Below are 19,754 nucleotides of genomic sequence, written 5' to 3'. Positions count from 1 at the left end.
CTAAGTATGTCCTCACTCAGGGGAATACAACTCTCTGGATGTAAACCTTTTGGCCCCAGTCCATTTTCGTAGTCTGCCCTACACCTACTCAGAAAAGCCATTGATGCCTATGAGAGTTCTGTCTAAAGATGTAGAAGAGTCTCGAGACATCTTTGTGACCTTACAAAGACGAACAGATTGTTTGGTTTGTGTTGGTAGCACATGCCTTCAAAACTGTTTCTTGCTGTGTAGAAAAACCACTTTGACCTGCAATTATAAATTTCCTTATGTAATATGGAAAATTTATGCATTATTGACAAATCTACAAGGAATTGAATATGGAAAGCATAGCAGGAAAACTTCATTGGTTCTATTTTTACATTTATTCAATGCAGTTCAGAAACAAGTATAATATAACTCTTATCCCACAAATTTGACCATTAAATATTAAAAAAGGACTTACTGGTCTTTGATAAGTAGTTTAAGATGTGACATGCATGCTAATAGGAAAGCCAGTTTTGGATGAAAGACATCTAACAGCAGAAAAGTGAGTTAACAAGAAATTTTGTAGACACCCTTAAAAAGATTTCATGAAAGAAGTCCTTTCATAACGCCTTTATCCAAATACAACTTCTCCATTCTTTGCAACTTCCCCTCCCATATCCACTTCCTAAACTTTAAACCAAATTTACACTGCAGAATATTTAGAAATACAAATAGTATACCCAGTAAAGTACATTAATTATGATGAATGATAATGGGAAAGAAAATCGGGCATAGTTGTCTATGTGGTAAGGATTTTTAACATGGAAGCAATCAAAGATACAGAAAAGTCTTTTCATTACTGACATTGGTGAACTACACACACTGTGTTTACTTCTCTCACTTTTTCTATCGATGCTGGTTTGGTTGCTCTTGTTTGAATTGATCTTATTCGTATTGTCAGGGGCACTGCAATTGTTAGTGATTGCTGCCAGGGCTCTGTTCTTGGCTTCTTCATCATCTTCATCATCATCCTGAAAGGAAATCAAACAGCAGATACTTAAGTGTATGTTTCATCACCTATTGACTTTAGAGCTGCAGCAAATGGGATTTTTCTTTCAGCTCCTCCTCTATCTCACTCCTTGACTTCAAGGGCGAGCACCTACGTGCACCAGACAGCTCCCTTCAGCTTTCAAAGCCTCTATTTGTGGAAAAAACACTGACTTAAACATCACCAAGAAAAGTTGGATTCAAATGTGGCCCACTAACTTTACTTAAGACAGCAGTAAACTCATGAAAGGCATGACAGCAAGTTGTCTTCTGCTCAGGGCAAATACTGGCAAAAGTTAGTGCCTAGAAAGTGGATAAAGCAAAGCCCCAGTCTGGAGATGGAGAAGGTTGGGAAGCTTCTAGAGTAGCTAATCAAGCTAGTTGCCCCCCATATCAAGCACCCCAAGATAAAGGACACTCTCCTTCTGTGCAATTCGCTACTCAATTCCAGTGCTTTGTGATAAAAGTTATTTTTTAAAAAATGAAATAAAATAAAGAGGGACAAGCTCCATAGCTAATTTAAAACTAAATAGTTAGTGCTACTTTCTTTCAAGTCCTGAAACTCATGCTTTAAGTTCAAAGTTATGCTAGGGTTAAACATATTTTTCTTGACGCTTCACTGCATCAAGACAGGTCTTTGGAGAATGTTGTATAAGCCTTCTGGTGGTTTTTGTTTCTTTGATGAGAAATGGCTAAGAGCCATAAAGTTCATGTATGAAATCTTCACCCTTTGATGTCAGTGGGTTTTCTGTTACTGACTCAGAGGACATGGGATTAGACATCAGCTGCAGCTTCAGCTCTAAAACTTCCTTGAAAGTCCTGGGGTATTTAGTTTGGTATGGGATGTTGCAGAGACACCAGCAGATCCAAGCTACAAAGATGGGCTCCAATTTTGTATCTAAACTGAACCTTATTATGTATACTTGGAGAAGAGGTCATTTTAATTCAGGTAGGCATACACATAATTTTAATTTTCTCCTGATAATTGTATGGTCTTCCAAATCAGTGAGTGGCAAAAAAGCAAGAAAAGTCTAAAAAATTTATCTGTGAAATGTAGAATGCAGAATCTCTTTCCTATGACCAATTTGCTTTTCTCCATTTGGATCATGAGAAGAAACAGATTCCACAAGGACAAACTCAGTAAAGGTTAAAATGTACAGCCTTATGTGCAGCCAGACAAAAAGCTCATTTAGAAATATCCGAGCTATTAAAGTCAAAGAAAGCTCATTAAGCCACATAAGTGATCTCCATGCCAAAGCAGAATTGCTCTTCTGCCCAGGGTACATGTAGATGGCACAGTCCTTGAGTCTTTCTTCATCTAAAATTAGTGACACCCTTGAAAATTAATGTGGAGTCTGTCCTCAAACTGCTGGGAATCGGTGAAGCAGAACAAATGGAACTAAAAAAGGGATTATTACTGCTTTTCACTTTCAAGCAAAAAAAAAAAATCTGGTATATTTTATTTGTGAGAAATAAATGTAGCTCAACACATCATCCTAAAAATATGCTGACCACAAAATCTTGCTCATCCCCCATCCAGCCTTCTGCACCTTTGTGTGAATTTTGAAACCAAAGGCCAGGATAAAAATCTGCCTATAAAGCATTAAGAGGATCAATCCATAAAATTCCAGTCTGAACCTTAAACAATCCCCAGGGTAGTACTAAAACTCAAACCTCGAGTTTTACTTGGGGCCTGACTCTGCTATAAATACCTCTCTTTTGCTTCAAAAAGTTCAGGCAGCTGAGGGGAGTGCTGGGGATGGCAGAGGAGCCTTTGTCAGCAGCGCCTGGCACTTGAAACGAGGCACCAGAGCAACAGCCTAATGAATGCACCCAGCACATCAAAAGTTAATAAAATAAAGGACTTTTTCCCCCTGTTCTCATATTTTAGAAAGTGGGGGGGAAGCAAAACAACATCTCTACTTCAAAACTGGCAGGATTTGGGGCATTGCTCAGTGTAAGAGTCTATTTTTCTCCTAGGTAGGGCTGGCAATAAGTTGTTCAGAATTAGTTTTACTTCAGAGCGTTAACGGGACATTGTGCACGTGCCTTTTTCCTTTCACACAATCACATGTTAGCAAATCGCAGGAGGTTGATACATTATTAGGCTGTTCTTGGTTCCTTTCTACTCCCCAAGAGGCAGTTCTTACTTAAGCAGAAAATACTGCATGCAGGGCACATGTACTGGATTCTATTTGCAGTGTAACGAGGTAGGGCTCTCACAAAACAGAAGAGTTTACAGAAAAGTGCTGTATTACATTGCTTGGAAAGGAGAAAGCTAGTCTAGAGGAGAACCATAAAAACTGCTAGTTCATAAAAAGCTGCAGTCTTATAAAGTGGGACTATTGAGGGACTTTTCCAAATTGTTATGGAGAACTGAGCATCATGAAAGACTAGGCTGGCTTACAGTATACATTAATAAAAAAAAGTGTTGTGAGTGTCCAAATGTGGCTCTAATTTTAAATATTTGGATTTTTTTCTGGATTCCAGCTATGAGGAAATAGCAGTTTGCACTAAGAAAGGCTCTATTTAGACACCAAATCAGCAATATCCAGGAAAGGTGCTGTACACCACCAGAAAAGCACTGTATATGGCACCTGCTACTGTGGCTGGTGTTCATACTAACTGAAGTGTTTGCTGACATCCAACAGCCAACAGAATTGAGGAAAGTTGTCACTTCCAGTGGATAAAAAAGCTGCTCAAGATTAAAAATATTTCAACCTAGAGTGTTGCACACCTGGAGCTTATGCAGTGCTCATAAAGACTGGACGATGCTTGCACAGAAATGTCAGGAAGGCTGAACAGCACCCTTGTACCCTTATTTTCAGTTTTCAAACTGTTCTCCATTCTGCCTAAAACGCAGAGATTTAAGTGAAAGACAGAGGAAGTCCAGGAAGGAATCCTCATCTTTATAAGAGGGCACAACTCACAACTTTGTATAAAGCAGAAGAAACTTGAGAGAGGCAAACTCTCCATTTAAGCAGCCTGTTGTTATGGAGCTGATGTGAATGGCACATTCTGCCTGACCTTCCTTGCAGCAGGTGGTTCCTCTGCTTTTGCCATTAGCTCTGAAGTTGTCTCTGTAGGTCCTGGTTCACATGGTGTGAGACACTGCAAGAGCATGGATATGATGAGCTCTTTCACCAGTTTATATTCCAAATTGAAGATCCCAAGGGCTTCAGAATTATTTGATATGCCAGTGCCCACCTGCTTTAAAGAGCAAAGTGGAAAGCAAGCAAGGACAACTAATTCCTATACAAGACAGAGGGTGACATTTTCATTTCTCCTCCTACATTTATTTACATAATTCTGAATGCAAATTTTCTATCAGCTCACATATGGGAATAACAAAATAGGAAGTGAGATTTCCAATTAACCTAACGATAATGAGGACAGCACATTTACAGTGACGATACTCACACATAAATTGCTAAGTACCTCCTAGACAGTGACACAAAATTTTAGCTGGCACTTCTGTCCTTGTGATGTTCTTTTTTACATTGAGAAATACAAGTCAGGTGTGCTCTCCATGACACCCTGCTCAGTAAGCGGTGCTTGTCCTTGGCTACATTAGGAAAAGGACATGACAGGCATTTTCCCTATTCTACGGAGTCTTGATCTAGGATCAAAAAACTGCCCTTTCCCTTATATTTTTATCTTTGTGTGGGCAAGAAGTGATTTTGGATGGCTTGTTCACTTCTGATGCACAGCAGAAAAACTGGAAAAAAACTTCTGATGCGAAGCAGGAAACACTCCTAAAGTGAAAGACTATTCCCTTTGGTCATTAAGTCCATCACAAAACTTTACCATAAGTCTTTCTTCCTTCCTCATTTTAAGGCTGTACCTCCACTTCCATGCACATCTTTGAAGTCTATGAGTTTCCATGTCCACACCATTTGCAAGCACCAGTATGTGCTCCAGATGAAAGCGAATCTGACACAGGCAGGTGAAGGCAAGGGCAGTCATGAGTGCCCTTCATAGATCCAAAGATGCTTAATCATCCAAGCACTGAAACACTTTACTTTCTTACCCAAACCTCCAATAAGCTTTCTCTTTTTTTCCCTGCTCTATGAGCAAAATGACAGCCACTTACTTCACAAGATGGATATGCTCTGAGGGAATTGTCACTGAAGTTACCTTGCCAAGAAAAATTACTTTCAGGCTTTCCACTCAAATCCTCATTCAAAATGAGTGTTTGCCCATTTGCAGACAATCCCCTGATAGATGTTATCTCATAAAACCCACTGGGTGGCTCAGCTTTGTGTCCATTTTGCAGTGTTCCTCCACATACCTAGACCTAATGACAGCTTTGAACATATTCCTGTATATTTACAGGACTTATCTCTCATCCAAACACCCAAAATCACATATTAATTGATGAACTATCTAGATATAAAAAACTCCACATATTGGCTGATCTTCATTGCTTTGAAGCTCCTCCACTTCAACTCAATATCCTGTTCCTTGAGTCTATTGAGGGGTTTTGCTTAGGAATTTGTGATACTCTGTTCTAGTTTTGCTTAAACAGTTGACAAACTTTCTTCTTCTGGCCCTTTAACCCCACAGCACTCAACCAAACCTCCTTCTGCATTTTTTTCCCTGTTATTCTCATTTTTCATGTTTTACTTTTTTCAGTTAATCCAGAAATTTCATAAGCTGCTTAAAATTTTCTTTTCTCTCATGCATATTAGATTCAGTTCCATAATTAAAAGCTGCAAGACAATCATCTTCCAGCTTCCTTGTGATTTCTTTTTCATTGCTTATGAAAGCAGTGCTATACACTGGAGATGGAAGATGTGACAAAACCACATGAACCTGTCCTGATTATTTCAGCAAGACGACAACCATCAGAGTGAAAAATGCCTATGCTGATTTCATCCATTTCTATTTTAAGTATATTTCACAGTATTTCAGAGTTGCGAGAAACTCATTAGAGCAGCAAAAAGCGCTGTTATAATAACGATGCAGAAGAGAAAGTGAATCCCAGTCTGAGCTTCAGCTGCAGCTGTTGAAAGAGAAGATGTGAACAGAAGGCAACAGGGATCTGATAGACCCAGGATGTGAAGCTGTCTGCTAGGAGACTGACTCGTGTTCCATGCACATGAAGGTTTCATAAACGCAATGTGATAAACTCTTTTCTTTCTTTCCATTTTGCAATCAGGTCAAGTCATCAAGCTCAGTCGAGTTTTTGAACCGTAAGTAACTATATGCTTTTGCCTGGAAGACAACAAATGTCTATGATTTTTGTGGTATGTCTAGCATATTGTTTGATAAATGGCCATAAAGTCCATGCATAAAGAGAGAATCATTATGGAAGGGTGCCTCAGTTTGATTGATCTCTTCCAAATAAGATCCAGGTATACAAATATTTTTCTTTTTCTCAAGAGTATTTTATTTCCCTGTCCTAATTCTAAAAAAGAAACTTCCTTAAATACATTTACTATTAGTGCCAAGGGAATTAATTCTCTTTAACAGGTATAATTTAATTCTAGTTTATAGAACAATAACCAAAGAATTAAAATACCATTGGAAGTTCCTTCGAACTGAGTTGATGCAGAGTGCAGAAATGAGTCACAGCATACTCTAACAGTGCTCCAAAGATGAAGCTGAAGCAGATACCGAGGTACACATCAATTGCCTTAATAAAGCAATTAGCATTTGGGAGTGAAGTCCTGGCTCCCATCATCAGTGTTGTCATTGTAAGGACTGTGGTAACACCTGTGGAACGCAAAAATATATGTTCTGATATAACATGCATAGAAATGAAGGCCTCCACTGCAAGGGCCCTATTACAAGAGAGTTTTTCCTGGCTCTGAAACTCCAAATATGCCACAGCATTTAATGGGTCATGTTTTAGAAAGAAGGCTTTCCAATGAACTTATAATTTTTATGAACTTATAATTCTGAAGTTAAATGCTTAAAAATAATAATGAAAACTGTTAGTAAAGCTGAGAAGACTAGAAATTAAAATGAGAGAGATTTTGGTGTCATGGAATGTATATTTATGATTAACACATTATTATTGCAAATCTATGCAAAAGCTCCCTTTAAATATTCAGATATCATTTTGCTCAGTGCAGTTGCCCAATGGCCTCATTTGATGTGAAATCTTTCTACCCTATTCTGCAGGAGTGTTTTTCCCACCCCACCTGCAGCCTGATCAAAACTGATTTGAATTCTTTCCCTTTCAGAATATCCTTTATTTGAAATTAATTATATTTAATCTCTTATAATTCTCTTATTATTCATGTGTTAATTAGTATGTATCATTAGACCTCACAAAAGCCTCACAATTCTGTCTGTGCATGCCATGTGTTTTAATATGTTTAAATTATTTCCAAAATGACACAGTTTTTTCCTTTGCTTTCAGCAGCCTCCCCTGCCTCTAAGTCTCCTGTAGCTCTCAAAGACATTTTTCTTAGCTAAAGAATAGCAAGGCTTTAAGGGGATCCACACATATACTAGGTATGGCAAACCAAAAAAGTAACTCCATAAAACTCAGAAGTGTTTGGAACTTTGGGAAATGGATGCCATGTACTTGTAATAAAGAAAGCATGTTAATGATCCAGCTCTTGGTTTGGTTTGGTTTGTTGGCTTCTCACCTATGCAGATTCTAGCTGGAACTGATGACTGGCTTATCCAAAATGATACCCAGGAGAGCACAACCAGTAGGATTGATGGTACATATGTCTCTAATATGAAATACAAGATGTTTCTCTTGAGTTCAAAGTGAAACACTAGTTTTGGGTAACGTCCTGTGGAAAGAGCAGGGAAAAATATTGTGAAGGTGTAATTCATAAAAAGTTCTTTGAAATAACAACCTGTATTATTTTGGTGCACTACAGTGCAGTAAAAACTTAACAAACAAGCTTGAAAAAAATTAAACACAGCGCTGAAAAATTCAAGATGAATACTCTAAAATTAACAATCAAAATATGTAACACCCAGTCACCATATTCAGAGTTTTATTAAAGGTCCCTTGAACTGGAAATTAAATGAAGATTAGTGAAGGAAAAAATAAAACCATCAATGCGTGGAAAGGATGTTTCATTATATAACACAAGGAAATTATAAGTCACATATGTATTTAGCTGTCACTATTCATAACAATAAATGAGCTATGATATGAAGTAGCATAATAACAATTGTAATTTCACAAAGTTAGAATGGGTTCTTACCTTTACCTATCTCACATATTTATTTTGCTTTTCTTTTCACTTACTATCGTTCAAGATCTGGATTAAGGGTATCTGCTCTGATACTGCTTACCTACCTCTTATATTCCACTTAAGCGGTGTCTTTGTATCTTGACTACCTATTTTTTCTTTATATTAATGCATTACAATGTCTGTGCTACTCTGAACAGTGTCACTATTGTGGCACAAATGATTTGCTTCTATGTGAGTGATTTCCAGAAGATGAACTTTTGGGATCACAGAGTCAAATACAGAATTGGTTTTCATGAGGGGACAGTACACTTGTAAGCAAAGCCCAAATTTTGTATCCAGCTCAATAACCAAGCAAAATTTTGCCTATGTTGAAGCACAGGATCTGAAATTGTTACCAGTTCAATGAATCTCAGGAAGGCAAAATCTTTCTTTTTACTAATTTAAAAGAGCACAAAGGACTTCTTATTCTGAAGTTCCAAGTTCAAAATTGTTAATAAATTTTTACAACATTATTTTAACAACAGAAAATCAGAATACCAGTGAGAGTGTAATGCTTTGTAGTCAGATAGCTTTGGCTTCAGCTATTTTAATACAAAACATTATGCTCTCTGGGACCTATGTTTGCTTCCAGTGCTGTGTGCTGCAAGTCAGGACAGAAGCACAGAATGGTGAATTCACTTTAGCAACAACAATATACACGCAGACGGGCTATTTGTGCATCCCTCAGGTGCACTGTGAGACACAGAGTCAAAGAAGAACACTGAAAAGCTTGAAGTGCAAGTAATGGATGCCAAGGAATGTATTATTGCTCCCAGACTAAAAAATGAATGGTTAAATCTTCATTTTTGAAAGAATTGTATATATTGCATCAAGAGAACAATAAGGATTCACAGAATTCTTAAAACCAGAAAGAATTGCTAGATTATGTAGTCTGACCCTAATCACAAGCCATTAAATTTCCCCAATTATCCCCTGCTTTGAACTCTGTCATTTTGGTTGGAATAGAGCCCACCTTTCACACAGACATGTAGACTTAGTTTAAGGATATCTAGACACACAGTATCCACCATTTCTCTCAGCAAATAATTCTGTTAAAATTAATGTCTAATTTCTAATATTAATCTAATTTCAGTTTTCTGCCATGCTGACTGCCTTTTCTCTAGTGAACTAGAGAGTCCTCTAGTAGTCAGTTCTTTCTCCTTTCAAAGGTAAAAATGCACTGTATTTACGGTTCTTTTTTTGTAAGTTCAGTATATTAAGATCCTCAAGTGTCTCACTGATAGAAGAAAGGATATAAAGATGAACATTAAACTTACACTATCTCCATGAGGCAAGAAATACAAAGATGTTTTATGCCATTATTATCATTTTTATATGAAACACTGAACATTAACCAATGTACCTCTATCAAGGCTGTGATTTTTACCACTGCAGTTGTTTCAATAAATGCCGTTTTGCTAACCAAAACTGATTTTAAGTGTAAGCAGACCAAAGTAAAGCACTCAAAAGTTCGGAAGTGAAAAACTTACAGTTGACTGTGCAGCATTACTGCTTCTGTCTGCACTCATCCTTGCACTAAACTGAGCACTAGGGCTATGGAAAAACACTGAGTCTGGACAACAAAAGGCTATAGCATAGAGCATATTTAGGGAAAGAGGACTGAATACTCCACAAAAGTAATTTGTTTTGTGCTTCTGTGCTGACCACAGAGAAGAATGTCTTGCCACATTCTCAGCAAAGGGGACTGAAGAGACTGGACTATACTTCCTGCAGAGTATCACAGGCACTTGGGAGTTCCTGTGGTTCAGCCTTAGAAGAACTTGTCTTTAAGAAGGAAAACTCTGAAACAGCCGATGTAACCATACAACAAGACCGTCTCCTTGTTAGTGCCCTACAACTGTATCTCCATTTACCTTAGTATAAAAGCCAAGTGTGTACATGGGAAGTTAGTTCAAAATATCAAATTTGAAAGTCACAGTTTGCCACTTTGCTGCAATTTCCAAGTGTAGACAAGCCTTTTGGGTATTACGATGTTATTATTTCTCCCGATGCCAGAAATTTCTGAAGTAATGTGAACAAAGAGGAATAGAGATACAATGGCTTATAGCTGAGTGGCTTTTTGGGGAAGAAAGAAGAGGCATTCTAATCTTAAGGTTTTCTGCTTGCCAGAATCCAAAGACACATCATGGACAGGATAATAATAGTGTCAGCGTTTCTCTAAAGAGTTCAGAAGAGCTTTTATAATGGAAATTTTGAAGCAACCTATAAATAGAATTCATCAGAGCTCCTCCTGTAATAAACTGAAGGAAGCAGTAGTCGAGAAAAAGTATTCAGTGCATACTTATCATGCTAAAGAAATGAGCAATGGGATAAAATGAAGATAGGGAAATATTACAGTCATTTTTTCATCTACACCACACACGTACCAGAAGTTATCATCTCTAAAAAGAACAGATTTGCTACTCCAGTTGTGTGAGCAGCATATGAGAGAGTAATGCTGTATCTCATTGCCTTTTTGACTTGCACAGCTGAGACTATAGTGCCATCAGCCAAATCAAAACTGAAACAGATTTATATAATCCTAGTCCTGGCTTTACTAGAGTTAACTCAAGTACAGCTCAAATTAACTCCTTGCTTGAGTCTTATTAACAACAAAATAATTGCAATAAAATGAAAAGATTTTTTTTCATTGAAGTTTCTCACCCATTATGAGTGTCAGTGTGAGACTGCTCTGATTTAAATGTGATAATGTGATGGAATTAATCTCTGTGCAGATAGCTAACTGCAGCAAAGGCGTAGCATCAGCACTTACCAAAGTGTTGAATTACTGTGTTTAACACTTTCTCAGATGACTCTGAACTTAAATGACTGTCAATATACATATGCTAAACACACCAGAAGGTGGGGTATTCTACTTAGGTCACCTCACAGCAAAAGAAGATTAAACTGAGTTATTTTGGGGCTTTATAGAATTTACTAGAGGGCAGAAGTAAATTCTGCTAAGTACCCTAAAAAGTACAAAAAGGTGACAGGTGACAAAAAAAGGTGGCAAAAAAAAGTACAATTTGATCCAGCTGATCACTTTTGTTGCAGTATCATAAAAATTATACCCGAATAGCCTCTTTCTCAGTAGCTGAGCAGGTCTAGATCCAGGTCTAAGGCAGATTTTTATGAAGGCAATAAAAACTAGCTTATTCTGTTTTATAACCTGCCTTTGAAGATTGGCTTTTGTCTTTTAAAATTATATTCTAATATATAGTGCTGATTATCTAACACTTTGTACAGAATCTCCACTGATGATTCTATCAGCAATGACTATTGCTGCACTGCTTGAAAAATAGATATAAACCTAAACAGGCTTCCTTATCATGCCAGGTCATTCATTTTCTGATAATGCCATTTTTCTTTGGCGTCTGTTCCCAGCTGATGGCAGAATGCTGCATCTCTGCTCTTTTTCTGCAGCATCTCTCACCAGCAGGTGGTCCCAACAGAGACACCTGAAGGAAGAACTGATCCTCTATAAATGCTGTCAGCAATTCCTAACTTCCACTCTAAGTGTTATGGGATGGGAGCATCTTCCCCACAGCTACTTCCATGGACTTTTTGCTGAACTCGACTCCAGTAAAAGACTGCTCCACATCATTCTTTATGTAAGAAGCACTTTGGTATCCTGCACAGGGGCATGCAGTCAGGCACAAAGAGCATACTTTTCTCTATCATGAATTATTTATGCTAACCCCTTGGGTGTCTGCTAAAATGTGTGATGTACATCTTGCACAAGCACGTCAGTAGAATTCTACCAATGCATCATTTTCTTCTCTTCTTGCGTCTTTTAAGGGCATGCTACAGGAAAGCTTTAAATAGATTTTACTGGCTTAACTATACACTAAAAATGTAGTTTTCAGTATATAATTTATTGCTTGTTTGCAACGAACATATGCATTAAGGAATTATTATGCCCCCACTCTTACACAACAAATAAGTTGTACAACTGAAATACAATTATCTGACTGCTGCAGGATGCTAAGGGTGTCGATACATATTGTTAATATGCTATTACAGCTCCTTTGTCCCCCCCTCAGACAAAAAATCAGTTTTTTGTTCTTCATAGTTTAGATCTTATAAACTATCTCTTTTCTTACTTGCTTTTCAGAAGTGAACTAGAGGAAATCAAAGCTCAGGCCAGGCTTCTCAACATGTGTTTCATGTTCATGAAAACGCTTTACAAAAAGTAAGTTTGAAATTCAAATTTCCTAAGAATGAAGCAAACCCTTTCATGTAGTGTTTGTCAGGAGGTATAGTTATCCATTTAGCTTACCTGTAAAAAAACCAGAAAAACTATGCCACGGGAAGTTTTCCAAGTGCCCATCTCTATGTATATATATACTACAAGGAACTTAGCAGAAGTTAACAAAAAATGCCTCCTAATGTCCTTCTGTTTCATTCACTGCATTTCAGTATGTTTTTATGTTACTGCAACTTTTTCAATGCATTTACCAATTTTTTTTTCTAAATTGTTTTACATTGCAGAATTATCTCAAAAACAACTCATGATAGAAAACTGAAGATGAGCCTGTAGGACAAAGCAAGGTAGTGCCTCTGTTTAGAGAGGAAGAGACTCTGACTGATGAACATACACTCTGTGTAGGGTCTGTTATATTTATACACTCTCATACAACTTTTGCAGTCTATATATAGTTTGTATTCCTTTTGATTTCAGATCACTAATTATAAGTGACAGCAACTTGTTACTGGTTTAATTGTGACCTGCCCCCTGAGAAGCTGATAATGTGGTGGCCAGGGGACCACAGAGCTTCAGCACTGCATAGCCAAATGAGAACTGATGGGCTTCTAGACTGAGAAGGTTAAAACAGGATTTGTGATAGACATCAAAACCCTGGCAGTGACTGTAGACAAGAACAGCAGCCAGCTGCCTTTGTGCTCTCTTTTTAATAGAGCAAATTTCTTGCCTGTGTGCATCAAGGAGCTGAGACTTACTTTATGCTTCTGCCTCTTCTTTCCCTCTGTTCTGCCAAAATAATACCTTTTGAATATGGCAATTTGTTGACTTGACGTTTTTGAAGTGAGGAAGTGCAATGAGAGCCCTGATTGCCTGACATGTCTCTCTCTGCCTTCTGGGCTGAAGACTTAGCTTTAGACTAGACCTGAGCAAGCTGAGCCTCCTCATTCTTGCTGCCACTGAGGAATTAGCAGGAGGGTTGCAGTAGCAAGAGTAAGACTTAAGGAAAGATGCTGGAAAAAAGCTATCAACAGCCAATTAGCCTGAAGTTTTAAATTACGTTTTTGCTTCTTTCTCCAACTAAAAATGGTAATTGAGATTAATTAGCTATCACTTGCGGTGAAAATAGAAGCGTTTATTGAGTGGGAACACATGGGGTCTGTCCTGTGCCCACTACTGCTCACTAACAAACAGAATGACATACCAAGTGTCTGTTGAGAGTGGAGTGTTACGTTAACACATTGGAGAACAGGATTAGAGCTCAAAAATACCTGAACTATGAAAAACCAAGTAAAACAAGATGCAATTCAACAAAAGCAAGTACAAAGTCCTGCACTCAGATGGGCATTGCTCGTTCCCAGAGATCAGGAAACATGTGGTCACAGGGCAATAAGGAAGACAGAGAAGTAGAAGGAATCACAAGTTGAACAAGGTCAAAAATGCATGATTATTTTTTACAAAAACAAATACCAACCTAGAACGGATAAAGAGGAACAGGGTTCATGGAACACATTAAGTAAACCCTTCCATCCATCTGATGGGAACAGGATACCCAGTTTTGGTTGCTGCATATCAGCAAAGATAGGAGAAATTTGATGGGAGAACGATAGCAAAAAGAGGATATCTAGAAAATTGGTTATATAAATTAAAAAAGAGGAGAGTTGTTGGTCTGAAAAAATATGTATCTGTGTTGAAACAGTGAAGGCGCCGCTGAAAAATAGCAAGGCGTTTGTCTTCAATATCCACATAATGGGTTTGAAATGCAGCAAGGGAGATCAAGATTAGACATGAGGAAAATATGCGTGTAATAAACACCAGGAAAAAAAGATCATCTAGGGAGGCTGTGAAGCAGGCACTTTGGAGGTTTGTCTGACTTACTCCTAGAAACATCTGTCAGGAAGTAGGCTGTAGATATAGATGACCTTGCCCCGCGACATGAGAATAGATTCAATGAATTCTTAAAGTGTATTCCAGCCTTATTTCTATGACTGTTTAGACAAAAAGCTAGGCTGTAACAGTTCTTCATTGCTTTTATGGTTTTCCAATAAGAAAAGCAAGCTTTTTATATCAGAATTTATTACTCTCAGAGTGCAGGTGGTGTTGGCAGGACACCTAAAACAAAAACCCAGCACCCACTGATGAAGATACACAGTGTAAGAGTGTAGCAGTGTATGCAGAATGAGGACTACAGTTAGACATGTAGGAAGTGTTTCTAACAATTACTTTACCCATGTCTAAAAGGAAATTGTTCTGTATCAAAACAAAGTCAACACCAAACCCTAGCCAGCAATCTACCTAACATTATTTAAAGTGACTTACTATTATGTCATTACAATAATGTGATTACTATTATGTGGTACATGCTGTTCTGCAAACAAGATTAATTCACAGTGTCCTTTTCTTAAATTTATTGAAGTTACTTATGCAGGAATTTTGCTGACTGCATTTTAAATTTGGCTCTGTCAGTGGCTGTATGTGAACTTGGGCTTTGCACTGTTGCACAATATTTCACTTGCACAGCAGCTGTACTGTCTGTTCAAGTTCACAGAGTATCAAATCCTGATTGCTTTTTTCGCTGTGTTAGGAAATACTGCACACAGCTCTTCTCTCATAACTAGCTTAAGCCTTTTGAATTGTAGCAGTTATAAATAACTGTTATTTATAATGTAATTGTTATTTATGAAATACTCTCATCTATTAATGGCATTAAGGAAATGCAAAGCATAATTTTTCACTTCAAAATTGACTACATAGCTCCATAATTTGTTTACTTTTTTCTTTTAATATGGGCTACAGTAGGCACCGCTTTCCAAAAAAATCTGTACAAAACAACACCTAATTCAGAATGACTCAATAGAAAATTAAGAGGATTAGGAGATTTAATTTTATGCAGTATGTAGTACTTAGCACTTGATAGCATGGCTTTCTTGAACAGGAGAACTGAAACAAGGAGGTGTGAGAAATTTAAATCGAATTAAGCTGCATGTGTTAAAACGTATAATTAAAACAAGTGGCTTTTGACTTGATACATATGATTCCTGCCAACACAAAGAGAGAAAGACAGCATCATTTACTGGAACAAGAGTACAGTTCGTCTGATCACGCCTGGTAAACTCTAATTGGAAACTGGCCTTAGTCTATTCAATCAAAAAAACCCAACAACAAACGAAAACAAAAAAACAACCAACCAAAACCAAACCAAACCAAATTATTTTTTTTTTTTTTAGAGTCTTGATTCTGTGATAGAAGGTGGCAGGAATTAAGCAGGTTTTCTCTTCCACTTTCCTGTATGGTGAACAGGTTCTAATAACCTTCTGGGCAGAACAGAAGTAAGGATTATTCTTCTTTGATTGAACCTGATGCTGCTTACCCACAAGCTGTAAGAAGGAGGAAGGCAGGCAGATGTCATTTATGTAAGTATTAAGAAACTCTGTAATCCTAGAGTCTGTTAGTAGGTATTTAATTTCTACTTTTCTATCCACTTAAAGAACTTTGATTTTTAGCCTGAATTTAGATCACAAGTTTCTTCCTGTTGTGTTATTAAAGCAGAAATACCCAATAATAGAACAGAGAAACACTATTTCTGTGACTCGGAATTAGTAACATATTCTCTGGTGAAACTGCAGTTTTGAAGGATGTGTGTGTCTTGAGTTAAAGATCACCCTTTTGGTTTGTGTGCTGACTTGAGCAGTAGAGAAACCGAGTACACAGTGAAGAGCAGCAATGAAGGACCTAAGAGTAACTCAAAGAGCATAAGGCGGGTTTGGCAGGTCTTGAAATCTCCAAAAGCCCTTTCAAACTCTCTGGAAAATAAATAGGAACACACTTTTTCCAGAGGTTAAGTCCTGCAGTTAGAGGAAACTTTCTAGAGCAGTTTCCTAAGATTGGCAGAAGAGCAGATCTGTGGAAATGCCTTCCCTGGGCAGAGGAACCTCAGGTTGAGCAATCTGCACTCTGCTGCCACCAGGCTGGGCAGAGGCTGCCACAGATGAAGAACAACTCCTACAAGCAGTAGACATGAAATTCGACTTCCTGCAGTTGTTAAAGCACTCAGCATATTCTTGGAACTTCCATAGATGAAGAGACTTCTGACTTGCCTAATAAAGCCAGAGTGGCTGTTCTGAGCTGGGTACCCCAGGGTCCCTGGTCTGTCTCCAATTTAGATGCTCAATTTACAGACAACTCTTCTTTCACACGAGCTCTCCCTGACATTAAATGGAAGAAGTAGTAGACCACTTGTTTATAATCCTTTAGATACTGTGTAGCCTCCAAGAAAATGCTCAAAAACTCTCAGTCTTTACATCAGCTGGATCTCTGCTTGTAACATCTGGAAAAGTATGGCTTCAAAAATGTAATTATTAGAATATGAAAACTGTCATTCTAACAGAAAGCAGTGTGCTCTGTTCCTTAATGCTGCTCTGTTTCCAGAGCCATATCACAAACTGTACCTAGAAAGTGCTATAAGGTTGTTTTTACCTGTCTCATATACAGCCTCAGACACAGAGGTAAAGTGGTCTTCTACTGTGTATTGTGCCAGCCGGAGTGTGTCCAAACCTCGAACTGAATCATTTCCTCTGGTCCAGTAAAATATGACATCATTGATGTTATAACCCCCTGTAGTGATACACAAGCCAACAAGAGTGTTTATTTTATGCAATAATCAATTTGTGTTGAACACACTTATGGTTCAGCTGTTTCTTATTTGTCTGCCTGAAAGTACAGTTAGACATAAACAACGACAAGTTTTGGCAGAATGTAATTCCTGTTCACAACAAAACTCCCAATAACATGCAAAGTCTTATAAGCTGAAAGCTGACATTTTTAGAGGTGGTCTTTTTGTATCTTTTATTTCAGGATAGATGACAAACTAATAAAACAGATTAGTACCACATGGTATTCTAAAGGCAAAAGCTTTAAGGAAACGGAGCTTTTATGAATTACAGCACTGCCAGCATTTGCACTACACATGAAACGTGCCTTCTCTTGCATCCCAAGATGTTATTTTGTGGTGCGGTGCATTTGGTCCTCATTCCCATAGAAATTAAGGGGTGAGGAGAGCAGCAGAGCTGCTGAATGCTGGTGCTGTGCTCTGACCTGGGCTTGAATCGTCACTCGAGATGATGTTTTGGCTTAGGAGCTTGAATACTTCCCAAGGACACCAGCTTAGAAGCTGATGTTCCTGTAGGCTCAACAGCGTGGCACGCTTCAGGGGCCCCAGGAGGCTTCCTCTTAACCTTCAGATAGTAATTAGGAGCTGGATGAATCATCTATCAGAAGGCAACTGTATTTTGCACACACTTGTCAATATGCAGCACAGTCATAGCTAAAATACCTCTGTAGCTTTTCCCCATTATATGAAAGGCAGACACTTTACAGACTAGTGTATATGATTAATTCAAGATTATGTTAATGTAATTTACATGTTAACAGGGAGCATTTGAACATCTTTTTCTTTAGCTTACTTAGATCAATCATTCTTGTATTTGACAGACTTATATTGTGCAAGTTAATAGCTAAGCTTAGAGAACAGAAACATGAGCAGATGATTATTTTTAGACCTCAGTCAACTGTAAGTAAATTACAGTGAGACAATAAGGCAATACATTACACAAGGGTGTATGCTGCAAAAAGAACAAAGCTCTAGAATCACAAAAAAAAATGATGTATTAAAATTTAAAAAAAAAATGCCTTCTAATATTTTTAAGTTATTGGCTTTTTTTTTTTTTTTTGCAATGACAAAACAAAACCGATTTCTTACAGCCCTTTCATGTAGGAAAAAAACCAAGTTCAGAAATTTCATCGTAATGAAACAGCGGACTGGTTACCAATTAAAATGACAATTTTACCTGGAAATTCTTTCTCCACTCCTTCTTTAAAAGTAAATTTTGTTTTACTAACACTGGAACTTATATGAAAAGGGATCATGACCTGCAATTTCTGCTCACATTATCATATTTGTAGCAATTAAAGCCAAAATAGCATTGTGTCAAAAGACTAAGTCAAAAGCATGTGTATCCAAACTAAGTTCTCAATTCCCTAAAACCACATGCTGGGAAAATTCCCAGATTTGGGAGATGTAAAATAAAAATAACCTATAAACAAATGCTTGCATTGTCCTTAGTCAAAACTTCATAAAAGAAGTTTTTATGTGTGACTCCAGACATGGATTCATTTTACTTCCCTTCAGCATAAATGGACTGCAGACATTTAAATAGAGTCCAAAGAACTAGAGATAACCACAGTAGATTCCTTTTCATTTTTCGAGACATTCAGTCTTCCAAGTTGTGTGAGACGGGAGAAGTTTTTGGTGCCCACACGGACAATAACAAGCATATCTCGAAATGGAGATTGTCTTGCTTTTGTTCCAAAATATTTTCATTAGCTGAACAATTAGTAGGTTTTGGTGATGCTTCCAATGAAAATTCTTTGAGAATAATAATTCCAAATTTTCATGGAGAGAGCCTTCCCAATAGACAGTAAAGTTAAATAGCTCTGTGCAAAGTTGGTTTTTATTCAGAGGATTAATATTTTACTAATTATAAAAAGTTTTAGAAGTTTATAGAGACAAAATCCTTAAGCCATGTTATTTGGCTTTTACAAGTAATCTTTATTCTCTTTACATGACCCTGAGTTTTCACTCTAACTAGTTCCTCAAGCCCAAAATTCTCTTTCCTGTACATCGTTGATACACTATGAGCTGCTAATGTCAACAGGGTTAACTACAGGAATAGTAAATTTGGAATTAAACATTCATAATGCCTAATACAAATTAGTTTCTTTACCTTTCTGTTGCTAATTTTAATTTTTCCTGATTGTCAAGCACAAGTTAAGTGCCTCCACATGCCTCTTCACTGAATAAATGGTAAAAGACAAGTTCAAAAAGGAAATAAAATTTCAGAGATGGGCCCAAGACATGAATATGTATTCAGACTGGAAGCCTGGGGGGGGAGGAATGGAGAAAAAACCTTCAGCCCAGAATGAATGAATGGTGGCTTTCCCTGCCACATGGCAGAGAGCATGAACCTCTCTGGTAGCACCAAGCAAGACAGGAGCCCTCCAGTTTCCCAAATGTCACAGCAGCCCTATCAACAGAGACTCAGAGCGACAATCTTCTGTTTCCTAACATACGCCAGTACTGCCTTCTAAAGAGTTGCAGTAACAGGGGAAAAAAAATAGGCATTTTGGTCAAAATGTGTTTTGCTATGTAGAAAGTATAAGTCAATTAAAGTTATTAACTAGTAATAGCAGAATAGTATGTTGTAGAGGTCAGTAGGGATGCTTTACTGTGTAAAGCCATTACTTCATAATATCTTGATAATCACTTAATAAAGGGC

General features: G+C 37.6%; 1 protein-coding gene across 2 annotated transcripts in view; it reads right to left on the bottom strand.

Moving 5' to 3' along the window:
• Window positions 1-343: 343 nt before the first annotated feature.
• The window catches only part of LOC116790160 (gamma-aminobutyric acid receptor subunit pi-like), a 47,677-nt gene continuing 28,266 nt past the window's right edge, over window positions 344-19,754 (bottom strand). For both annotated transcript variants that reach the window (XM_032694902.1, XM_032694903.1), the window contains 4 exons: window positions 16,897-17,034; window positions 7,614-7,766; window positions 6,536-6,729; window positions 344-995 (listed from right to left, as the gene is read on the bottom strand). In XM_032694902.1, the coding sequence (XP_032550793.1) occupies window positions 684-995; window positions 6,536-6,729; window positions 7,614-7,766; window positions 16,897-17,034 (797 nt within the window). In that variant the 3' untranslated portion in view covers window positions 344-683. The remainder of the gene's footprint in view (window positions 996-6,535; window positions 6,730-7,613; window positions 7,767-16,896; window positions 17,035-19,754) is intronic.

The sequence above is a fragment of the Chiroxiphia lanceolata genome, chromosome 8, assembly GCF_009829145.1.
Source record: "Chiroxiphia lanceolata isolate bChiLan1 chromosome 8, bChiLan1.pri, whole genome shotgun sequence".
Taxonomy (NCBI): domain Eukaryota; kingdom Metazoa; phylum Chordata; class Aves; order Passeriformes; family Pipridae; genus Chiroxiphia; species Chiroxiphia lanceolata.
Note: the sequence above shows the minus strand (reverse complement) of the source record. Positions and strands in the feature narration are given on the sequence as shown.